We start from the raw sequence: 23,812 nt of genomic DNA, 5'->3' as shown, positions 1-23,812 counted from the left end.
TGTCATGAATTCTAGAAACTAACCAGGGGAATGTATGACTGTATGCAGGCTCCATAGTGTTGGGCATATAGTCTTTTTGATCATTTAACCGTTCTAGGATATGCTACTGTATGTAAACCAGGGAGAGCACAGGTCATCTGATTAAATTAACACCTCAATATGCTTCCCATGAGGCTTTAAAACTCTGCAAGAGGATAGTAAACTGAAAAAATGTAACAATCTCCTTACTGCATCTGAACCAATGTATACATGTAACACATGAGCAAACGCTGCAGTGAAGCTTCTTTAAAAATGCCATGAATTCCTCTTACAAAGGCGGTTTCAAACATTTATGTAAAAAGTCAAAAATAAATTTTGTTGGACCACAGACTCCCTGAAAGATTACAAAACTTAAATATTTAACAAAGGGGTAATAAAAATAAAATAAAAGCTGTAGTTGATCATTTTAAGTTAAGGTAACACATGTAGTGGCCATCCTCCTTCACACCCGTCTCAAAACAATGATTAACCCAAGTCCACAAAAACCCCTGAACAGCTGTGGCAGCAAGTAACAAAACAGACTTTCACTGACTGATACAGACCACAGAGCAACACGCACAGCGAATTGCACAGTCCTAGCAGGATTTTTGTTAATTAATAAAAAAAAAAAAAATAATTAAAAAAAGTCTATAAACATTGACCTTTGTAGTTCAGAGAACAAATGAAACTCTTAAACTGATTCCAACCAAACAAGAACACCTCTGAACATGACTGCCATAGCACCCCAGCTTCCCTGTGAGCGGACTCTGCCTGTTCAACCTTGAAAAAATCCAACAGGATTGCCATACATCTTCCCTTTAAGATCTGCCACAACACAAGAAGTGACAAGTTTTCACAAGGATGCAGACGGAGGGGGCAGGGGAGGTATAAGAGACTCCCCCATGTCCCCCCCACTGAAGGCCAGCATGTGGACTTCAAACAAGAACTCAGCTGCCTGTAGGGGGCATATCATACGGGCAAACCAAGTCGATGTTTTTTCTTCTTCACACTCTTCAGACTTGTGAGTCGCCTTCTATCTTCTTCTCCTTCTGAGTCCTCCATTTCATCATCTGCTGAAATCAGGATCTAGAGAAGGCACAAGTGATTAATGAATGATTAATACAGATTTCTTTTCCAGTTTTATGCATTGACATTTATTTATTTGTCTGATGCCTTCATTCAAGGTGGCTTGCAAAATTTATGATACATATGGTTACATTTCGTTTTGGTTTTCCCATTGGAGCACAGGCAGGTGAAGTGACTTGCTCAGGGTCACAGTGCTGTCAGTAGTGGAATCTGAACCCACAACCTCAGGGTTTGAAGTCCAAAACCTTAACCACAAAACCAGACTTCCTGCTTCATGCAACTAATATTTAAAGCTTTATGCCGTTCATGTTATATGCTACTTTACATTAGTCTAAAATCCTCCTTTATTAGGTATAAACATTTACCATTAGTGGTATCCCCACTTGGCAGCAAACACTTGTGGCTGTATATTCCATCACCTGAAAACGTCAGCAAAAAATGTGGTACAAAACATAAGCCCAATATTACCGAGAAGGGCTCAACCAGAGTCTCATAAGAGAAACTGTTAGAGCACTTCCCTTCAGCTGCACACAATTTTAAGATATAAAAATTAAACAAATTAGAAACTGTACATATGGTGTAACATTCAGGTGCAATCAAGGACTGAGTAGGCTCTGTAGACTTCAAAGGACTGAGTTCAGTAGCTACGTTCTAGAATATACTCAACCGATTTTACGGTTGAGGAGGCCAAAGTCTATTTCACCTGGAAAGAGCAAAAAGGTGAAGAGAGACGTGGATAAGACTAGTCCATCACACAGACCATTCTTGCACACAAACACCCACATCCACTTCCATATTCACACACAATGACAATTTACAATTGCCATTTAACATAATATGACATGACATAACAAACTTCGTAATTAATTCCTTCTTTGTTTACAATGGCCAGACATTCTCAATTTTCATCCAATTGGACTTGGAAAGCTGTTCTGTTTTGACAAATATTAATGAATAACAGAAGTCAAAGGCAAACTTTAACACAGCAATTGACCAACATCGATATCAGGTGAATGTGGTACACCGATAGTAAATTATCTGGCATGGCCAGATTTTTCAAAGTCACAAACTGGGATACCTGTGTAGCATGTATGCCAACATATAAAGCCCATCCTCATTTGTTTAATGCCTGCTTTATCTCATCATCAGCAAGGAATCACAGCACGGAAAAAAAATGAACATATATGATTCCACACAGTGTTTGATGCAAAAACAAATAAGTAACAGTACTATCTGGTTTTGTGTGCTTCTTGGTCACCATTGTAATGCTGTTCAAATTTAATATGAGTTGTTAATCATGCTTTCCTCGTTGGAGATTTAACTATGCCAATACATGCACATTAAATCGAATGGGGTCTGGTTTCGTACACACTGTTCTAAATATATTGTGGGGATATTTGTTTTGGCAGGTAAACATTTAACTAGATGGGCAGTGTGTTAAACCTGAAACATTTTGATATTCTTCAGTTATTTATCAGATTGCACAGCTCAAAATCTGGATTGTTCTTGTCACTGGGACATGTGATCACCCAACTAAATAATGGCGACAGTGAAACCGTTAATCATTATAATCTGTAAATAACAGCGCTGTGTGGTTGTTTTAGTGTAAGGTCAACAAAGAGTAAATGTTAATTTAGTCTGCACACGGTCTTAACACAGCCACAGGGGATGCACAAACCAGTGTGTTTCTTTGAGCCGGTCCAAAGCCTGGATAAATGGGGAGGGTTATGTCAGGAAGGGCATCTGGTGTAAAATTTTGCCAGATCAATATGCGGCCAACAATACCAATTTCCATACCAGATTGGTTGGAGCCCGGGTTAACAACGGCCACCCCGCTGGTACTGTTAGCCAACAGGGTGCTGGAGGAAACTGGGCTACTGTTAAACGAAGAAGGAGAAGAAGAAGGGGGAGACGTATCCAGATGCAGGAGGAGAGGAGGAAGGTAAAGAGAATGGAACTGAAGGTAGCAAGTTTGAATGTTGGCAGTATGACTGGTTAGGGGAGAAAGTTAGCAGATATGATGGCGAGAAGGAAGGTTGATATATTGTGCGTGCAAGAGACTAAATGGAAGGGGAATAACGGCAGGTGGATCAGAAGTGGATTCAAATTGTTTTATCATTGTGTGGATGGGAGGAGAAATGGGGTAGTGGTTATTCTAAAGGAACAGTATCTCAAGGGTGTTTTGGAGGTGAAAAGTGTGTCAGACAGAGTAATGATTATAAAGATGGAAATTGAAGGTGTGATGGTGAATATTGTTAGTGCATATGCCCCACAAGTTAGGTGTGCAATGGATAAGAATTCTGAGAGATTTCTGGAGTGAGCTGGATGAAGTAATGGACAGTGTACCCAAAGGAGACAGAAAGTGGTGATTGGAGCAGATTTCAATGGACATGTTGGTGAAAAGAACAGAGGGGATTAGCAAGTGATGAGTTGGTATGATGTCAAGGATAGGAATGAAGAAGGTCAGATGATAGTGGAGTTTGCCAAAAGGCTGTACATGGCTGTGGTGAATACATATTCTATGAAGAGGAAGGAACACTGGGTGCAATACAAGCAGTGGAGAAAGATGCGCACAGGTAGATTATATCCTATGCAGGAGGGTCAATCTGAAGGAGACAGCAAATTGGTGGCAGGGAAAGTATAGTAAGGCAGAATAGGATGGTGGTTTGTAGGATGATGTTAGAGATCAAGAAGAGGAGGAGAGTGAGAACAGAGCCAAAGATCAAATAGTGGGAGTTTAAAATGGAAGACTGCAAGATTGAGTTCAAAGACGAGGTAAGATAGGCACTGGGTGGCAGTGAAGAGTTACCAGACAGCTGGGCAAGTATAACAGACAAAGTAAGGGTGACGACTAGAAGGGAGCTTGGTGTGACATCTGGACAGAGGAAGGAGGAAAAGGAAACTTGGTGGCGGAATGGGGAAGTACTGGAGAGTATATAGAGGAAGAGGTTGGCGAAGAAGAAGTGGGATAGTCAGAGAGATACAGAAAGTAGACAAGAGTCTATATAGCAAAAGTTAGACGTCTTATATCATTGAAAGATGCTGAGAAATTAGTTGACGCTTTTGTTTTTAGTCAACTAGATTAATGTAACGCATTCCTCTCAGGACTACCCAAAAAAGACATAAATCGTTTGCAACAAGTGCAGAATGCAGCTGCTGGAATCCTAACTAGGAAAAGAAAATCCGAACACATTTCTCCAGTTTTAATGTCACTACACTGGTTACCTGTGTCTTTCAGAATTGACATTAAAATTCTGCTTATGGTTTATAAAGCCTTAAATAATCTCACTCCATCTTATATATTGGAATGTCTGACACCTTATATTCCAAATCGTAACCTTAGATTCTCAAATGAGTGTCTCCTTAGAATTCCAAAAGCAAAACTTAAAAGAAGAAAAAGAAAAAACTGCTGAAAACACATTACTTTGTTTGAAAAAGAAAAAACTGCTGAAAACACATTACTTTAACATGGCCTTCTCCTAACTTCACTTTAACTTAATCCTGACACTCTGTATGTTCGTTATAATAACTATTCATGGTGGCTCTAAAATCTGTACTAACCCCTACTCTCTCTTCTGTTTCTTTTTCCGGTTTCTTTGTGGTGGCAGCCTGCGCCAACACCATCTACTCAAAGCATCATGATGCTCCAACATTGATGGACTAAAAGCCAGAAGTCTACATGAACATCATCATCAAATCCTTCCGTGAGAACCCTAAATACAAAGATGACTGTTTCATTTATGTGAGGTAGAATGCCCAGAGGGGACTGGGCGGTGTCATGGTCTGGAACCCTTGCAGATTTTATTTTTTTTTCTCCAGCCGTCCAGAGTTTTTTCTTTTTGTTTTTTCTGTCCTTCCTAGCCATCAGACCTTACTGTCATTCTATGTTAACTTATTTTAATTTCTTACTGTCTTTTATTTTTTTATACTTCTTTATGTAAAGCACTTTGAGCTACATTTTTTGTATGAAAATGTGCTATATAAATAAATGTTGTTGTTGAGTACGGAAGTTATGGGAAAGAGTAGTGGAAGCTAGGTTAAGAAGTGAGGTGATGATTAGTGAGCTGCAGTATGATTTCACGCCGGAAAGAACACCACAGATGCGAATGTTTGCTCTGAAGGTGTTGATAAGGAAGCATAGAGAAGGCCAGAAGGAGTTGCATTGCATCTTTGTGGATCTGGTGGAAGCATATGACAGGGGGCCTCGAGAGGAGTTGTGGTATTGCATGAGGAAGCCGGGAGTGGCAGAGAAGTATGTAAGAGATGTACAGGATATGTACGAGGGAAGTGTGACAGTGATTAGGTCTGCGGTAAGGGTGACAGATGCATTCATTGTGGAGGTGGAATTACATCAAGGATCAGCTCTGAGCTCTTTCTTTTTTGCAATGGTGATGGACAGGTTAGATAGACAGACTTGATTTAACAGGAATCCCTGTGGATTATGATGTTTGCTGACGACATTGTGATCTGTAGTGAGAATAGGGAGCAGGTTGAGAAGACCTTGGAGAAGTGAACATATGCTCTAGAGATGAAAGGAATGAAGATCAGTGTGAACAAGACAGAATACATGTGTGTAAGTGAGAGGGAGGTCAGTAGAACGGTGAGGATGCAAGGAGTAGAGTTGGTGAAGGTGGAGGAGTTTAAATACTTGGGGTCAACTTTACAGAGTAACAGGGATTGTGGAAGAGAGGTGAAAGAGTGCAGGCAGGGTGGAATGGGTGGAGAAGAGTGCCAGGAGTAATTTGTGATAGACGGGGATCAGAGGTGGCAGAGTTAAAGATGTTAAGATTTGCACAGGGTGTAATGAGGATAGACAGGATTAGAAATGAGTATATTAGAGGGTCAGCTCAGGTTGGACGGTTTGGAGACAAAGCTAGAGAGGTGAAACTGCATTGGTTTGGACATTTCCAGATGAGAGATGCTGAGTATATTGGGAAAATGATGCTAAGAATAGAGCTGCCAGGTAAGAGGAAGGCCTATGAGAAGGTATATGAATGTGGTGAGAGAGGACATGCAGGTGATGTGTGTAACAAAGCAAGATACAGAGATCAGGAAAATATGGAAAAAGATGTTCTGCTGTGGCAATCCCTAATGGGAGCAGCCGAAAGAAAAAGAAGAGAAGTCTTCACACAATGGCTTACATGCCACAGGGTACTTCATTTGTAGATGACGCATTGTTTTCCTGGCTTGCATTTCATACTTTCAAAGTAGTTAGATCATTTAACCTGTTACAACCTAAAGCGTCAGGAGGAGTGAGACACATGCAGAGGTTTCCGTGTGCACTTAGGTGGTTTTGCCAATAGAAGAGTCCATACACCAGCAAAAGAGTAAAGAGTCAGTGGCAGTGAGTCCCTCACCCTCACCTACACACACAGTCTACTTGTATTTCTTTAACTTGTACTTGGGATTTGTTTGCTATTAACAGCTGCTATTGGAGGTAAAAAAGAGGGAAATGTACAAAATATACAAGTTGTAACCCTTGTGAACCCTTGAGAAATTAAAACTGAAACAGTAAACAAATTCATAATTAAAGTCACATAGAACGTTTCTCAACTTTAAGAGAGTACACAATATATGCCAATAGTTTTCAGTGGAAGATTTTGACATTTTAAAACTATAAAAGTGTAATCTGCTCAAGAAATCTCAACGAAAATTGAACTGTCTTGACAAATTTCATCGAAGAATAAGGGAGCCACATTTCAACAAAATTGGTTCATAGGACCTAATTGTTTCATGTGGACAGACACACAGACATTGCAAGCGCAATGGGTGCTTTGTGCATTATTTGTGAACGCACCTAAAAATGGGTGTTTAGGTATTGATATATAATAAGCTAGCTGCAGACTTACCTCAGACTCTGACTCCTCATGGGAATGTGCCCGGCGGTAGCGGACTTTACTTCCATTTCGAGAGTCATCTGCACCCACCTTTTCTTCAAGTTTAGCTTTTGTTTTGCCCTTCTTCATTAGAAAGTTGTCTACCACCCAGAACATCAAGGCCTGCGATGAGAATACACAAAGCTGTTGGGTAAATGGCAAGCGAAAATCCAAGCTTTCAGTGCAGGCCTAAGGAAAGCTTTTGAAATCCTGTGAACTTACATTGACAAAGAAGGGGACAATGAGCATGACAATGGCGAGCTCCAACTGTGGGTTTTCAATGGGATTAAGGAGTGCCAGCTGCAGATACAAACAGAAATTACTAAGCAGTAGGAAGTTCAAGTCCAGGTCCAGCGCCCACCTACAACTGCTCACCCCAAGAAGCAAATACTCTTCCCAATTGCTAGGGTCGAAAAGACAAATGAGCTCAACTGAACTGTGAAACAGAAAAGCATGAGGGCTGGAGTGATAACAATGAAAAACAATTAGCAAATTAAAGGTGGCCATCTCCTTACTTTCTCAGGGCAAACAGCATGAACTACAAATGTACTGGTAAGTGAAGCACTGTTGGGAGTAGCTTTGTGCAATCCAAACACTCACCTTCTTCCACTGAGGAATGAGGAGAACAAGGATGATCATCACTTTCTCAAACATCATAATCAGGATATAAAGAGAACACTGTCCCACCCAGGCACTGCACTGCAATGGGTCACCTAAAGAAAACAGAAAGCACAAACCACAACTGAAAGGCATCTAAGGACATTAAGAATAGTGTCTCAGCAAAAGGGATAGAGAGTTCTTCTAGTCAGCTGTGCTGTATCCCCTTGCTCCCCACACTTCTCTTTTCTACAGTATGATTTCTTTTTTTTAACAGCTAACATTTATATTACAGGAGTTTTTCTTATAAATTCTAAAAGAATTTCATGTTGCTCATTTGCAGAGTAGAGAAATTGCCATAGCTGAGATCTTCAGTTTATTAAACTCTACAAATCATTTAAACTGTTGCAAAAAGTAGGGTGCTACCACCATTTACAGGTGTTTTCCCTTATTAAAAAATCTTCTAAGCCGAAACCTTTTAAAAGGGGATTTTTTAATTACTGTTTTATATAAGTGTTATGAACAAAGTGAATCTTTATACATCAAAGTATTTCTAGCGAAATGACACGTACTGCATTTCCACAATAAACTCTGATCATTGTGGCAAATGGTTTTAACAGTGTTTCAGATACTAAGTAAGGGACACAAAAAGTAAAAATAAAAAACAAAGAAAATGGAAACAATATAAACAAAAATCAATGTAACCATGCTTGGATTATATTTATAATAAAATGCTAACTTGCACAATTAATGTTTATTCCGTTTTTTTATAATCCAAAGGGTAACTTGATTTTTCGAATACTACATATCCCTAACATCTCATCTAGACACCTTTTAAAAGGTGTAAAGTTCCCACTTCGATGAACATGTGTTAAGTTAACTGGAATCTCTACACTGACCCAGTATAAATGAAATCAGGCATATGCTAAAGTGTGAACTATGATTGTCTCAAGCTCAATCTAGGTTGCATATGGTCTTATGCTCAATGAAAGATGTTAACATTTAGATAACACTTTTCTAGACACTCAAAGAACTTTACATAGACAGCAGGGGAACCATTTCAACCACCACCAATATGCAGCATCCACCTGGATGATGTGATGACAACCATCTTTGCAACAGTATGTTCACCATGCATTAGCTATTACGTGGTGAAGGGGTGAGAGAGAGAGAGATAGCCAATTAGAGACAGGGCACAATTTAGAAGTATACCCTACTTTTGCCTGGGGATCTTTTATAATCACAGAGTGTCAGGATGTCGATTTTACATCTCCTCTGAAGGACAGCACTAATATATATATATATATATATAAAAAAAAATATATATATATATATATATATATATATATATATATATATATATATATATATATATTTTTTTAAAACAGCACAGTGTCCCTGTCACTGTACTGAGGCATTGGGAGCCACACACAGTTCACAGGGTAAGGCTTCCTGCTGGCTTTCCAAACACTTCATCCAGCAGAAACCTAAACTTTTCCTAGATGGTCTTCCATCCAATTACTGGCAAGGACCAAACATGCTTAAGGTTCATGTTGATTTCCCGTTCTAAAATGCAGGTGGTAGGGCTGCTGGTACCTATTTTGGGATAGGTATCTGCCACCTTCCTCAAACCTCAATACTAATCCAGTTCATTCTTTGTTCAGATAGAAGAAAGACCAATCATCGGTATTAAATTTTACTGATAAAAAGGACAATAAAGAAGAAAAGAACAGCAACTGATCCAAGGGGAAGCCAATTCTTGTTGAATTTTGTGCCATGTTCTCACTGTCAAATGCTGAACTTAAAATAAAATCTCAATACTAGACAATGCTGTTGTTGAATTAGTAAGATTTATTTATCTAGCTTTGCTGACTGTTTGAGATACAATCCGAGTATGTTCAGCTTATGTACACTGGCAACTCTTAATTGGTCTCATGTGAATGTAGCATCAGTAGGTAGTACAAGAGACTGACTTTCTAACCTGGATAGCTCCCGATTTGTCCCTATTGCAGCTAAGATAGGCTACAGTCAATATAGTAGGATATGATGTCCTGCTCCTTCATGCAGATAAATTGTTTCATAGAACACATTAGAACAATTTAAGTCCCAACTAAAGGAGAGTTTTCTGTAAATAACATATTTATCATGCTTGGATGGTTCCTTTGGGCAGGCAAGTTTTCAAGGGTGCAGCTTTCAAGTACGTCACTGATTTATGTTCAGACTATTCCACTGACTATGTCTTCCAGGAGGCATAAATGTCTATATAGCAAATTCATTAATAGAACTTGTATCACTTTTATGTCTTTGACCATAAACAGATTCTACTCTCATGTTCCACAAGTGTATGATTACTACACAGAACAGAATCTCTCTCATAAAAGGGAGACTAAAGTCAAAAGCAAAATGCCAGAAGGGATGAAGTAAACCTGTTAATAAGGTTCCAGTTTATTTTTAGCTCTTTTAAAAAGGGCCCAAAGTAAATTTGCTTCCTCTTCTTCTGCTTATGCAACAGTTAGCATACAGTTTCTGGAAATATGACATTCCCGCTGTCAAGTATAGAGAGCAGGATGCTGCAACACTGTTTAAAACAATCTTTCTGAAAAAGGGGACTACATTCATGTGAGAGGTCTAGAGTAATATTTCAGCTTATTACAAGTGAACCAAGAAAGACAGAACACAAGAACAGACTTATTGTGCTACTAATTTTGGTCATATTTTAGGGTCAGGTATGAAAGAAATAGGACAAATACATGTTCAGTAAAGCCTAAAATTTCTTTCTTTTCTGCCATCTAAATTTTTTTTTTTTAATCTTGTCAAATAGTTAACAGTCTCTTCTGTGCAAATAAAAAACATGGTATGTGGCTCTTAACTCAGTTTAGTATATACATCTATAGCATAACAAAAAAAAAAAACAGAAACACACACCTTTGTATATTTACTGCTTCATATTCCACAATACTTGTTCATTAATTAATGATTAGTAGTAGATTCAAGTATGTGGTACAAAATTAAAATTACAAAACTCAGCATACAACTACTGCTCACCAATATACTATTCCTTTCCTTTTATTTAAATATAGAAATTTGAAAGTAGTTTGATTTGCTGTCAATAGGAATTAAACTCTTCATGTAATGGTGGATTTAGCAGTGTTGATTTTTTTTGCACTGTCAAGTCATCTAGTCTTATGCTCAGTTCATAATGTGCAAAATAAATTGATTTTTTGCTAAAATGATGTTAAATCAATACTCCTGGAAAACCTGAGCAGTGCATGAGACAACTTTTTTCTAATTTTGGTTCTGTACATTACCACAATGAATTTTAAATGAAACAACTGAGATGCAGTTTAAGTGCAGACTTTCAGCTTTAATTCAGTGGGGTGAAAAAAACGATTGCATAAAAATGTGAGGCAACTAAAGCATTTTTTAACACAATCCCTTCATTTCAGGGGCTCAAAAGTAATTGGACAATTGACTCAAAGGCTATTTCATGGGCAGGTGTGTTCAAGTCCGTCGTTATGTCTTATCAATCAAGCAGATAAAAGGCCTGAAGTTGATTTGAGGTGTGGTGCTTGAATGTGGAAAACAGAAAAAAGGTCAAATTTGAGATATTATTGGCAAGGTGGTGTACCTCTGTGACACCTCCATGACAAAATATACAGTAATAGTAATCAAAGCTTACATTTATTTCATAGAATGGATAACACAGTTATCATTATATCACATTTAGGAAGAGAAGTTTGTAGAATATGAGCACTGTACCTATTAACTTAAGTAGTAACTTTAAACTCCCAACTGAAAACTTCTACAGGAGAAAGTCAGACATGTGAACTAATAAACAACAATGTGGGTAAAGACAGAGTTGGCAAAAATGAATCTTAGAGATTAATGGGGAATGTTATGACATACATAAGTAATATAGATGCTTTTTGGGTTTACCAAAACAGCTCTTTATTAGATATTTTATGAGTAAGTATAAATCACTTCCTTGTTAATTTTGTGCCTAAAGTTAAAAGCAGGTCGACTGATAAACAATAGATTGACAATACTTTTATATCATCATTTTGTGCAATTGTTTAAGATTTGCATGAATTAAACATGAAATCATAATTTAATAACCAATTAGAAAATGCATACTTTTATAAAGAAGAGATTATTCTTCTCTGATGACCATGTCACATTATATAACCTTTTTTATTTTAATAAAGTAACTTTCAGTCATAATTTTCATTTACATAATCTAAGTGAGTCAGAGGGAGGGTGTGCTGCCGCGATTTCTAGTCACCTAGTGTGACATACCAAGCAACTCACTCCAACTAGTCCATTACTCTCCCTGACAAAATTTAAACAGGTCATGAATAAATATGTATGCATTGAGCTTAACTTTTTCCTTTTAGTTAAATGGAGAAACAATAAATAACGCATTGTACTATCAGTAGTTTTTATGTTATGTTAAAGTGCACAGAGTCTGAAAGTCTGTATTGTTTATTTCTTCTGTATCCATCATTCATCATGTATTTCTATTCATAAACCTTTATAAAACTACAATATTGCTTTTGGTAACTGTTGGTAAATTTAAACTGACAAAAATGTCTACAACAAGTTGGTAAATTGTGGCATAGAATGTGATAGAAGAATTTTACTTAAAACGGTACTTGTTTTTATGTTTCTACATTGTTATTTTTTATTCTTTAATAATATATGTTGTTAGCCTATAAGACACATCAATATTTTCTGTCATGTTCCTACTTTAGCTTATCTTGTTAACAATCTGAAGTTGTGGTTACCTAGCTGGATTAAAGACAGCAGGGTCGTAGTTCACTTCTTTTCAGACCTTTGGGCAGAAAGCTCTGCAAGTTGTACTGAATTGTTTAACTTATGTGCTTTAAGATATTGTTCATAATGATACACATTTTTTCTTTTTCATAAAAGCACATATTATACACACGTACACATATATACTGTATATGGTCAAGCTGACTTGGCGGACTATGGTTTAGTTTCTGCTAAGTATAAGTGTCTCTAATGACATCTAGTGGAAAAATCATGAATAAGCACAAACTAAAGTAAATACTATGACCTTCTGATTGGAGTCTTTATACTTCTAATTATTTACCCTACCCAGAACAGATGATAGTAAATAAAAAAAAAATATGAAAGGCTCTGGAATGATATTAAAAACAGGAAAACCTTGAAAAAAAATCCACCTCTCTATATTTCTCCTTGCAAATAGGGTATAAAACAAAGGATTACAGACAATACGTTTTTTGTAATATTTTGTACGTATGACTGCTTACCTAAGAAACCATTATCTTATATATTTACAACGAAGTGGATATTCATTTATTCATTTACTGCTTACCTGGGATGGAGTTGTCCAGGTAACATTTATAACAGTGAGGCCCATATGTCCCTTTCCCCAGGCACACTTGCCAACTCAATACCGTGTGATCCCAAGGCTTTCACAGGCAACCTGGGATATACGGTATAACCCTGCTAGCGGGCCCTGGGTCTTCTTCACAGTCTCCTCCCAGCTAGTCATACATAAAACCTTCATACGGAGGTGTCCCATAGTCATCTGTATTAGATGCCTGAACCACCTCAATTGACTCTGCTTGATGTAGAGCAGCGGTGCCCAGACTTTATTGGCTTGAGAGCTACTTTTAAAATGACCAGGTCAAAATGATCTACCTACATTAAAAAGCTTATATATACCGTATATTTGGGTGCGTGCGCCCATCTCAGACCATATGGGGGCAGCCACCCTGGTTGCTATGGGGACCAGAGCTTTGGAGCTTAACCCTGTAGGGGCCCGTGCCTTTGAAGCCCTGGACCTCAGCACTTCCGCCACATCAGGAAGTGCTGGGGGGGGAAGAGGAGCAGGTTCCAGGGATACAGCCGGCACTTCCACCACACTGGGGCGTGTTGGCAGGAGATTGCTGGGAATCACCTGGAGCACATCCGGGTGTGGATAAAAGGGGCCGTCTTCCTTCATTCGAGGCTGGAGTCGGGTGAGGAGAGGACGAAGCAGGAGAAGAGAGAGTGGAGGTGGCCCGAAGAAGGAGAAAGGCAAAGTGTGAGAGAGGCCTGGACTTTGGGGGAAGTCTTGGGGAATTGTAAATAGTAGGAACTGTAAATAAACGTGTGGTGGTGTTTTACAACATGTCTGCGCCCAGGCCAACCGCCACAATTTATTTTTATTTTATATATATATATATATATATATATATATATATATATATATATATATATATTGATGCTTTTGCTTTTATTATTATTTTGCTTTTAGATATATTTGTTTTTGAATTCAGCTGAGTGAAAAATGACAACTGTCCGATTAACTGCGATTTCAGTTCCCTCTCCTTTCTGTTTCTCAGATCGCTTTTCGGAAGGAAGTCAGTTTTGTAGTTTTTATGAACATTTTGAAAGTGCCTTTCCACATCCCATAGATTGACAGATCAGACAAACGCACTTTAATTGTGACATTCATCTTCCAATTCCTCATCTAGCCCATAAACAATTATTATTTTTTTTTTTTTATCCTTTCTTTAGTTGATATAAATTGGAAGGCTAACTAGATCACTTAGGATATCCGGAGTTTTGCAGTAGCTCGCGCGTTTGATCGTGCGTGCGGGATGACTAGTGTGTTCGAAGAGATCTCAGACTGGCTACCCTGTATGTCAATCAAGTGGCAAATGCCATAGGGAGGATATATGACAGACTAACATTTAAAAAAAATTTTTTTGAATGTAACGCGATCTACCTACACTACCTTTCCGATGCCGATTGACATTTTGGGCACCACAGATGTAGAGGGTCAGTGGTAATAATCCTAGTGCCTCCTGGATGTCTGTGCTTCTCATCCCATCTCTAAGTGAGAGCCCAGCCACCCTGCAGAAAAAGTTCATTTTGGCTGCTTTTACCCGCAATGCCATCCTTTCAGTCATTACCCAAAGCTCATGACCAAAATGAGGGTAGGGATGTAGATCAGTTGTTAAATCAAGAGCTTTGCATTTTGGCTCTGCTCTTTTTTCATCACTACTCATTTGCATCCTAACCACATAATTGTGCTCGCTGCCCCAATCTGTCGATCTCACCATCCTTTTTCCACTTAATTGTGAACAAGACCCCAAGATATTTAAAACTCCACCATTTGCAGCAGTAATTCACCTCCCAGTCAAAGAGGACCGCTCAACTTTTTCATACTGAGGACCACAACCTAAGATTTGGAGGTTCTGATCCTCATCTCTCCCGCTTCATACCTGGTAGGTAAACTATCCCAATGCATGTAGGAGTTCATAGCCTACTGAACCCAACAGGACCACACTGTCTGAAAAAGTTAGTCATATAATTCTTAGGCCACCGAAATAGACACCTTGCACACCCTAGCTGTGCCTTGACATGAAAATCACCAACAGGATAGGAGACAAAGTACCACTCTGGTGGATTCCCATAGCCACTGAGAATGGTGCTGATGTCTTTCCAAGAATACAGACATTACTGCAATTATACTGGGTCCGAATAGATGAAATTAATATTCTTTGTATAATTCCCCTTTAGGATTTCACACAACTACATTTTATTAATATAACTGACTAAACCAAAAACAAAACTGAAGAAAAACTCCTGCTGTGTTACTGTTTTACTCATCAGCTAATATAACACTTTCAAACTATCCAGAGAGGTTAAAACTTCACCTTACCATACTCTCCAAAACGAAGTGACTCCCATCGCTGCCACTCAACTACACTGCTGACCAGGCGCACACCTATATAGATGAGCAGCATCCCCAGCGAGGCATCTAGCAGGAAGTTAATCAGGTACCTGTGGGTAAAACATGAATTGGGATCTTTCCTACAAACTGAGAGAACCCTTAAGGATGTAGCACACATTTGCTCAAACATTCAAAGTCAAGAGTTTATTATGAAATTCATTTTCATCTTAACACACTACAAATGTCAGCACAGAGTCAGTTTATAGAACGCTACTTGAAGGTATGAACACTGTGACCGTACACTGCTGGCTCACTTACAGTGAACAGGGATCCACCTCTGTCAGCTCCGACAAGTAAACATTGGCGAAATGTATGAAAAGCATTCCAATTGCTTGTTTCGACGTGTCCAGAAACCTGAAAAGCAAAAGAGAGGCATTTAACAATCTTTGCTCACTGCAGTTGTGTTCTACTAGAGAACTCGGGATTCAAGAAAAAAATCATCCCACCTCCCACCAACACGTTTATTAGATTAATCTTTTTTCTAAATAAGAGGAATGCATTTTAAAGTCATGTAATCTTTACTATTTTTGCTTAATGGGATATTCTATTATCATCACAAATGTTACTCACACTTATTTAGCTACATTAGGCCAATGTAAAGACTATCAAAAATGTTTATTATTGAATAAGGTTACACTGTGTTTTGCACAAATAATACGTTTCTAAACGGAATGGATGAAGAGTTAGCATGTCATTCATCATAAAGAAACATGACATAAAAAGCTCTTCACTGTAACAACATGGATAAATTCTTTGCAACTTCACTGCAGTTTTTCCTCCGTTTTTCTTTCCCATGAGGTTTCAGGAGCTGCATAAATGAACGGGGTAAAGGAGTACATCAACCAGCTACGGTGGTTTTTTTTCTCCATTTGATAAAATTAAGCTATGTATTTTATTGCATCCTTGCTAATCACTGTGTCAGACAGTGGCAACATGTCGCATGTTGGTTAGACATACAAAAAAGAACTTCACTGTGTTTTGCAAATATGACAATACTAATAATACAATACACATATACAGTCATGTTACCCACTGCATCAAGATTACTGTACTTTTAAGAGTTCAAGGCAGCAATTTCGTGTCCAGAACAAATAGATATGAACGCTTTTTTAATAAAAAGTTATGTCAGTGAACTGTAGGGTAGATAAAAACTCAGAATGAAGCAAGTTTCGAAACTCTATGGCATCTAACAACACCATAAACAAACAGCAAAGTTAAGTCTGGTGTGTAACTGCTTACCAGTACAGTACATAAAGCATTTGTTAACTTCAGTTAGGAGACACAAAAACACAAATTTTCATCCTGGACCAAAGCACTAAGCAACACTGAGGTGCCACTGTGATCCCTAAATATCAACATATAGCTACCCAATATTACAGTGCATGGCAAAAAGTATTCAGACCATTGACCAATTCTCTAATTTTACCAAATAACAAAATCTGCTCTGGAATGTTGATTACGGAGATAACTTTATTCGAAAACAATGAAACTGTAAATGAGAAACTCATAATGATACTGCTTTATGTAAGGAAAAACAAAAAAACGAGGAAAAACAAAAGTAAACATGCTGCTTGCATAATCATTCAGTCCCAGTGTTATTGAAGCTCTGAGTTTTTGGCAAAGTGATAAGCAATTGCCTAGGACTGAACTATCTAACAATTGGCCTTCGCCGGTGAATCATTAAAGTAACTGCCACATTTTCTACATGAAAATACCACAGTTAAAGGGTAATTGAGAACCGGAATGACAGCTGTGAAAATGAAGACTAAAGAGCATTCCAAATTTGTTAGAGATAATACAATACAAAGGCACAGACTATGAAATGAGTACAAAACACTAATCAAATTTTTGAATAGGCCAGAGAGCACTTCTGACTCAGTATCAGGAATGGGAAGCTGCCTAAAACAGCCTATAAAAAGACACCCTCAAAACACACTAAACAAACAAGAAGGAGCAAGAGTTCAGTAGCTGAGACTGAAGCAAAGCAGGACCAGATGACCATATTACGAACTCGGCTGGAGTGCACAAAAATGAGCTGCTTACTCTTGCATTTTCTCGAACAACCAGAGTTTTGACATACTCCTAACAAACATGTCACCATTACTAGTCACAATTATGCCAGCTGCCTGTGACTTTCAGATTCCTCTACCAGACTGCTACTTTTCTGCAAATATTGAAAAAAAAAAACGGTGAGTGACAACAAAAAACGTCCAAGTCTTTATCAAGTGTTTCTCATGTTGCAGCCTCAGAGCACTGGGAATATTACAAAACTATGAGCAATGTCTAAAAATGTCACACAGCACAAGAAAATGCACCAAGTTTCACAATTGATAAACATCCCATATACACCCTTGTAACAAATGAGATCATCTAATGCAAGTTGTCTCTATATTCCACTGTCTTTCTGCACTTAACAGTATCTTAGCAAACTTTCATTAAGCTCAATATCACACCTTCTCTTTATCAAGCTTCTGATGTGTGTCCATCATGCAATTTTGGTCTAAAAAAAAATCAGAATGAACTTTAAGAAACAATTCCCTCTTTCCTACAGGTGGCAGCGTGGAGCATCAGCTAAGATAACAGCCTTTTTAGCAACAGGTTCAGTACCCACTACTGACCCACTGGGTGACACTCATAAATTCACTTAACCTATTAGTATAACAACCAAATGCAAAAGTTGTCCCTATAAATGTCATGTAAAATGTGTTTGACTGCAGTCTTCTGAAAATTACCCTGACTGCTCAACATCTATCTTTTCTTTGTCTGAATTTCTATGATGCCTCCTGCCCAACTACAAAGATACTGTTATACTGACACAATGTTGTACTAAATTGGAATGAAAGACATTTGTAAAAAGGTTTGCAGATGTGCAGTTAGAAAATAGACACAACTAATGCTGAACAATTAACTGCATGTTTATCATTATTGCAATAATTCATTTATGTGCTAAACATATTGGCTGCATTAAAGACACAGCTGTGATAAAATTAAGCCGCAATTAAATTAAACAACTGAAATACAAACTGAAAGCAGGGCCCCTTTAATGCTGCTGACAATTCTTTCAAACAATTACATCATATGCATAAGTTGGGTTGTGCGATATTAGCAAAAAACTGTATCTCTATATTTTCTGTGACTTTAACGATATTTTGTATCCTTTAAAAATGTGTTTGTAAAAGTCTTATTGCTCTAGCTTTGTCTGGATTATAGGATATTAATTGCAGCTTACTAATGAGATTAATGGAAACAGTAGTGAAGGAAAACAAGTCTTATTTACTTCAAACTGAAGTAAAATAATACAAAAACATTAAAATCACCAGTCAAAGTATTACCGAGATCAAACAGTACAAGTATGAGTAAACCATTTCAAAGTGGCCTACATGAATTACACTAAGACCAACAAAACTACCCTAATAAGAGCATTTTAAACATACAAGTACCCTTAATGTAATCATAATATGAATACAAAGGAAATAAAATACCAATCATAACTGAATTACACAGCATGAACATTTCAGTCTGGATAAACATAAATTGCTCTACTGAAAGGTGAAATGTGTAGCATGCAAGCAAGAAACAATAATCTAACGTAATGTATTATTGTGTAAAAATCTAAAGTTCTGTCAAACACTGAACAGAAAGAAAAACTAGCATTTGTAAACAAGTTCCATCATATATTGCACAAAGATACAAAACAAACCCAAACCTATCACATTTTTAAGAAAATTACTAATTTCAAGTTCAGTCCAAAACTACAGAAAGTTACCAGAAAAAATAAAACAATTATAAAATTCTACTGAGGAAAAACAGACCACAGCATCATGGCTTCAGAGCAGCATGGTTACCTCCAGTGCAGAAAGCCCTCTCAGAAGGGTCTGCTTGAGGCAGGGATACACAGGTACTTTTTTGCAAGTTTTTCCAATTTGGGGAAATGGACTTCTTGCATTTTTCAGATTAAAAAAATTAACTAATTAATTGCGTAATTGTACAAAATTAACCAGGATTAACTGCATCTAACATTAAAAAATGTAATCACAAAAATAAAGTACTTAAATAATGAAGTAAATACACACTGATTCACAAAAATAATGTAGAATCAAAACAAAGGAATTGAAAAAATTTTAATGGCATAGCTTAAACAATGAACTGAAACCTTAACTTTTAACAAAATACTGAGCAAGTACAACCTGAACTTGAATTACTTCCTAAAAGGCAAGATCCAAAAAAGGCAAAAAAAGAAAACATGGCTAATGTATTTTAAGCACCTACAAAAATAACAAAAAATAAAAAAAATCTTGTGTTGATTCTCAAATTGGCATAGTATATACAACACAGTCATATCAAAGTAAATTGATTTGACAATTATATTCTACATAAGTGTTTTTCAACTGGTGTGCTGTAGAATAGTGTAGTCTATTGTAGTCATTCATGTCTCTGGTGACTCTTCCTATGAAGTCAGTAGATGGATTGGGAGAGCATGGGGGGTCATGAGGTCGCTGGAAAGGGGTGTGCGGGTGTGCAAAAGGGTGAAGGTCCAAGTCTTTAGAGTCTTGGTCCTTCCTGTCTTGCTATTTGGTTGTGAGACATGGACGCTATCCAGTGACCTGAGACGGAGACTGGATGAGGGGGCGTCAGTTACGGCACTATGGCCTTGTGGTGCGTTTCCACGAGTGTGATCCAGCTCATAAGATCCTCATTGTTGGGGACCTGAGTGGCTGGACCAGGCCAAGGGTTCGCCCACGTAACACCTGGCTGCGGCAGATAGAGGGTCATTTCCGGTAGGTGGGATTGGACCACGTGTCTGCCTGGGGGGTTGCAAACCGGGATTCCGAGTTGTTTTGTTGTGTAGTGGGTGCGGCAACGCATTGTACCAGTGCATGGTCCCCAACTTGACTTGACTTGTCCCTTGGTCCTGAGCCAAGAGAAACACTCTCCTTACGTGGCTGAGACCTATCTGAAGAGGACAGGACTATCTGGAGAAACCAACATGAAAGCAGCTCAGCAATCACTGTTTTGCAGACACAGCACGTAGAGTACACTGTAGCAGCCAAGACACATGTCAGGGTTCCATCTGCCAGGGTGCGTGCTTGCCTCTCGTATTTTATTTTATTTTTTTTAATTAAGCTTTGTTTAATTACAGAAACAATTAAATAATGAAAGTTTATAATTATGAGAAGCATTTTATTTTCATTCATATCATGTGTGTTATGGTTAAATGTTTTCTGTACATATTTTATTAAAGTTTCTATGTGTCTGGTTATGCAGGAACTTAGTGCAAAAAGTTTTTTAAAGGGATAAAGAAAAGAAAAAAAAAAATCAGTATCTGAATCACCCAATTCGGTAATAAGAAATCGGTGGCTGGTATCGGCCCTAGAAAAAAAAACTTGATTGGACCATCCCTACAGGGAATATATTTAGTGCTGCTGCTTCACAGAGACAAAAGATTAGATGTGAACTCCAAACCAGCTGTCAGAAGTTTACATGTTTTCATGGGCCTTTTACCAGGTGCTCAACTTTTCCTTTCACATTCCAAACACATTCCATTTAGGTTAACCTGCAACGTACACTACAATAAACTGGTGACCTGTCCAATTATAGGTTCTGCCTTTGAGTCCTCACAGCTCAAGGTTGGGTTAAGCAGGTCGAGTGAGTGGATGAATGGATGAAAATATACATTTTACTTTATAATGATTTAAGTGAAATAACAATTATGATTTAAGATATTATCTTTGTTAAAACCACACTCTAAGTTGGTTTAAACTAACATGTTTATGTTGTTTGCAACAGTCTGCAGATATGGCTATACAGTGCAGATCATATAAAAAAGAATAAACACAAGGAACATTTTGATCTGGAGGCACAACTTAAATTACTATCCTGTCCGGATCAAATACTACCAGGCTGCACTTGATCCTCAGCTGGTCTTCCAGTGTAAATGTATCTAATGTTGGATTATAGTGATGAGGAGATGCAGTTATAAATCTGCTCAATCAGACTGTAATAAATCTTTGGTAATATTTTTTCTTATGGAGTTTGCTTATGTAGTTGTGCATACAATTACAAATTGAAGATGACAGGGCTCACACAAAGTAGTATTGCATGATGAACAAAATGCAAAATCATGTATTCGTAGGCAAATTCCAAGTAAACAGAAGATCTTATAAACAGTAATCTAAAAAAGTGCTACCAAAGTGCTTTCATCAAACTTATTTTCCTACAGGAGGAAAACCATGAATTATCGCTTTAACAAAGTTAATGAATTCTACTACTCTGTTAGAAACTTACCTTTCAGCACATCTAACCCTTCAGGTCTTTAGAAATAAAACCCAGAGAGCAAACATTCTATAGTCTAGGCTTAGCAGAGCAGGTCAAGCTTCACTGATCAATACTTTATGTTTTCTTTCATATCTCTGCTACTCCCACTTCTCTAAATGCATGTTCCATGTGAATTACATGCCACTGAGAGGCAAATGACATGCTTTTACCACAACAATTTGTTATTATTTAATTAATTTATTAATGAGACATTGGGAAAAACATTCTGTTCAACTTCTCCTTCTTCTGTAAGGATTTTTACTTTTTATTGCACCTGAAAAGCTTCAACACAGTTGAAGCCAGATTTACATTTCATATGCGTGTGAATTTTGGCTATCAGGAAGAGACAAAGGGTCCACCCAATGTAAGTGAAGACAGCACCTCCCAGGTTGACAGAACTAGCCATTTCACCTGGTGTTGCTCCAAATGTGTGCTACTCTGCTTTTTCTTTGATCAGTTTCTGCATGTGGCAAATCAAAAATCTGCTCCCTTTTATAAGATATAAATGAATAGCAAATATCTTTTGTCAACTGGAAGGAAGAGACATACTGTACTAATTGTCTCTTCTTGCTATATGGGAGAACAAAAAGTGTGTTCTCTGTCTCTGAACAAAGTTTCTTTCATTTATGGCAATATAATAAAAGCTAACCAACCAAAAACATGAAAAGGCTATTTCTGAAAATAACACAATGTTACATACTTCATCTTTAGTAGGTCAATGATAACCAAATCATACATTTTTCAAACCATTTTTAACATTTATACAGCAATATTCAAACATACACAAAATTCAAATTTGATTGCAACTGTCGTAGTGTTTACTGTTTTTTATATGAAAATGCTTATCAATCACATGTTTAGATTGAGTCCTTCTTTACTTGTAACACTGTGAGAACAAATCTGAATGTTAAACTTAAATGAGGACAGAAAATTGACTTTCAGAGTCTCTGTAGACTGGCCATTTCTCTTTTCACTCTCTCAAGAGAGAGAAAAGAGAAGAGTTAAGTGAAAGAATTTAATACATTATTACAAAACCATCAAGAGAGATAAAAACTGACAATCTTAAGAAGAAAAACCCTTGTACTTGTCATCAGTGCACTGATGATACAAGGCAATGAAAAAACTACACTACCGTATAATATTCATTTTATCCACAACCCTGCTGTAGCCAAAGTTCACGCGCATATGAAATGTAAATCTGGCTTCAACTGTGTTGAAGCTTTTCAGGTGCAATAAAAAGTAGAAATCCTTACAGAAGAAGGAGAAGTTGAACAGAATGTTTTTCCCAATGTCTCATTAATAAATTAACATGGTAAACAAGGCCACAATAACCAAAAGACCATTAAGGAAGATAAGCCTACAACATTATTGGTCACAATCCTATTTACTTTGTGTCTAGATTCAGACCAGGTACTACTCTAATAAACAATGTGCTGCAGTATTCAACACCTATTCTACTGGATACAAATAGTTCAGTTTGTACTGTGACGCTGCTATCACCATGTATTAAGAAGAACATAAGAGTAGTATGGAAATTCTGGAGAACACCCATACTGATTTTATGTATTTAATTATATATAAAAAAAAAAAAAAAGGAACAACATGACAAAATACTCTAGCCAGTTCTTTATTTCTGGAACTTTTAGGCCATCGGTAATGCAAAACACAGCTCAATGGACTATGGTAAGTTTATATAGCCTGTGCTGTATATTTTACACAGGTTTAATTGTACTGTGTTTAAGAGTAATGTCTAGGGAACATGTATAAGTATAGAAAGATTTATACACATTTAGAAATTCTGTTTATAGTCAATATTAAAAAAAAGCTCAACAGCTGCTATATTACAATGCAGGTTTGCACTGTGAAGAAACATAACAAAGAATATGCTTACCAAATTCTCCAAGGACGTCTTTCGTGTTTAGGCTCCCTGAAGCGCTTTACTGGAAAGGGGAAAAAAAAGGTGGTTTTAAAGGATCCATTATGGTCAGCACAACCTTTTTTTGATGATAAATTTGAATTGAGACTCTGCATGGGGAGGAAATACTAAAAAAAAAAAAAAAATTCTTAGAAATACTCAAAAGAAAATCTACACAAACATAGATAGGAAAAAATAATGTCAGCTTATCAGCTTATACTATACATGAAACCT

General features: G+C 37.4%; 1 protein-coding gene across 1 annotated transcript in view; it reads right to left on the bottom strand.

Moving 5' to 3' along the window:
- The window catches only part of LOC120540413 (store-operated calcium entry regulator STIMATE-like), a 46,653-nt gene that overhangs the window by 9,885 nt on the left and 12,956 nt on the right, over positions 1–23,812 (bottom strand). Inside the window, exons 2-8 of the mRNA XM_039771146.1 lie at positions 23,555–23,603; positions 15,607–15,702; positions 15,277–15,398; positions 7,581–7,693; positions 7,203–7,280; positions 6,954–7,103; positions 994–1,104 (exon numbers count right to left, since the gene is read on the bottom strand). Of these exons, the coding sequence (XP_039627080.1) occupies positions 994–1,104; positions 6,954–7,103; positions 7,203–7,280; positions 7,581–7,693; positions 15,277–15,398; positions 15,607–15,702; positions 23,555–23,603 (719 nt within the window). The remainder of the gene's footprint in view (positions 1–993; positions 1,105–6,953; positions 7,104–7,202; positions 7,281–7,580; positions 7,694–15,276; positions 15,399–15,606; positions 15,703–23,554; positions 23,604–23,812) is intronic.

This window comes from Polypterus senegalus, chromosome 12 (genome assembly GCF_016835505.1).
Source record: "Polypterus senegalus isolate Bchr_013 chromosome 12, ASM1683550v1, whole genome shotgun sequence".
Taxonomy (NCBI): Eukaryota; Metazoa; Chordata; class Cladistia; order Polypteriformes; family Polypteridae; genus Polypterus; species Polypterus senegalus.
This window is presented reverse-complemented; position numbering and strand designations above follow the sequence as displayed.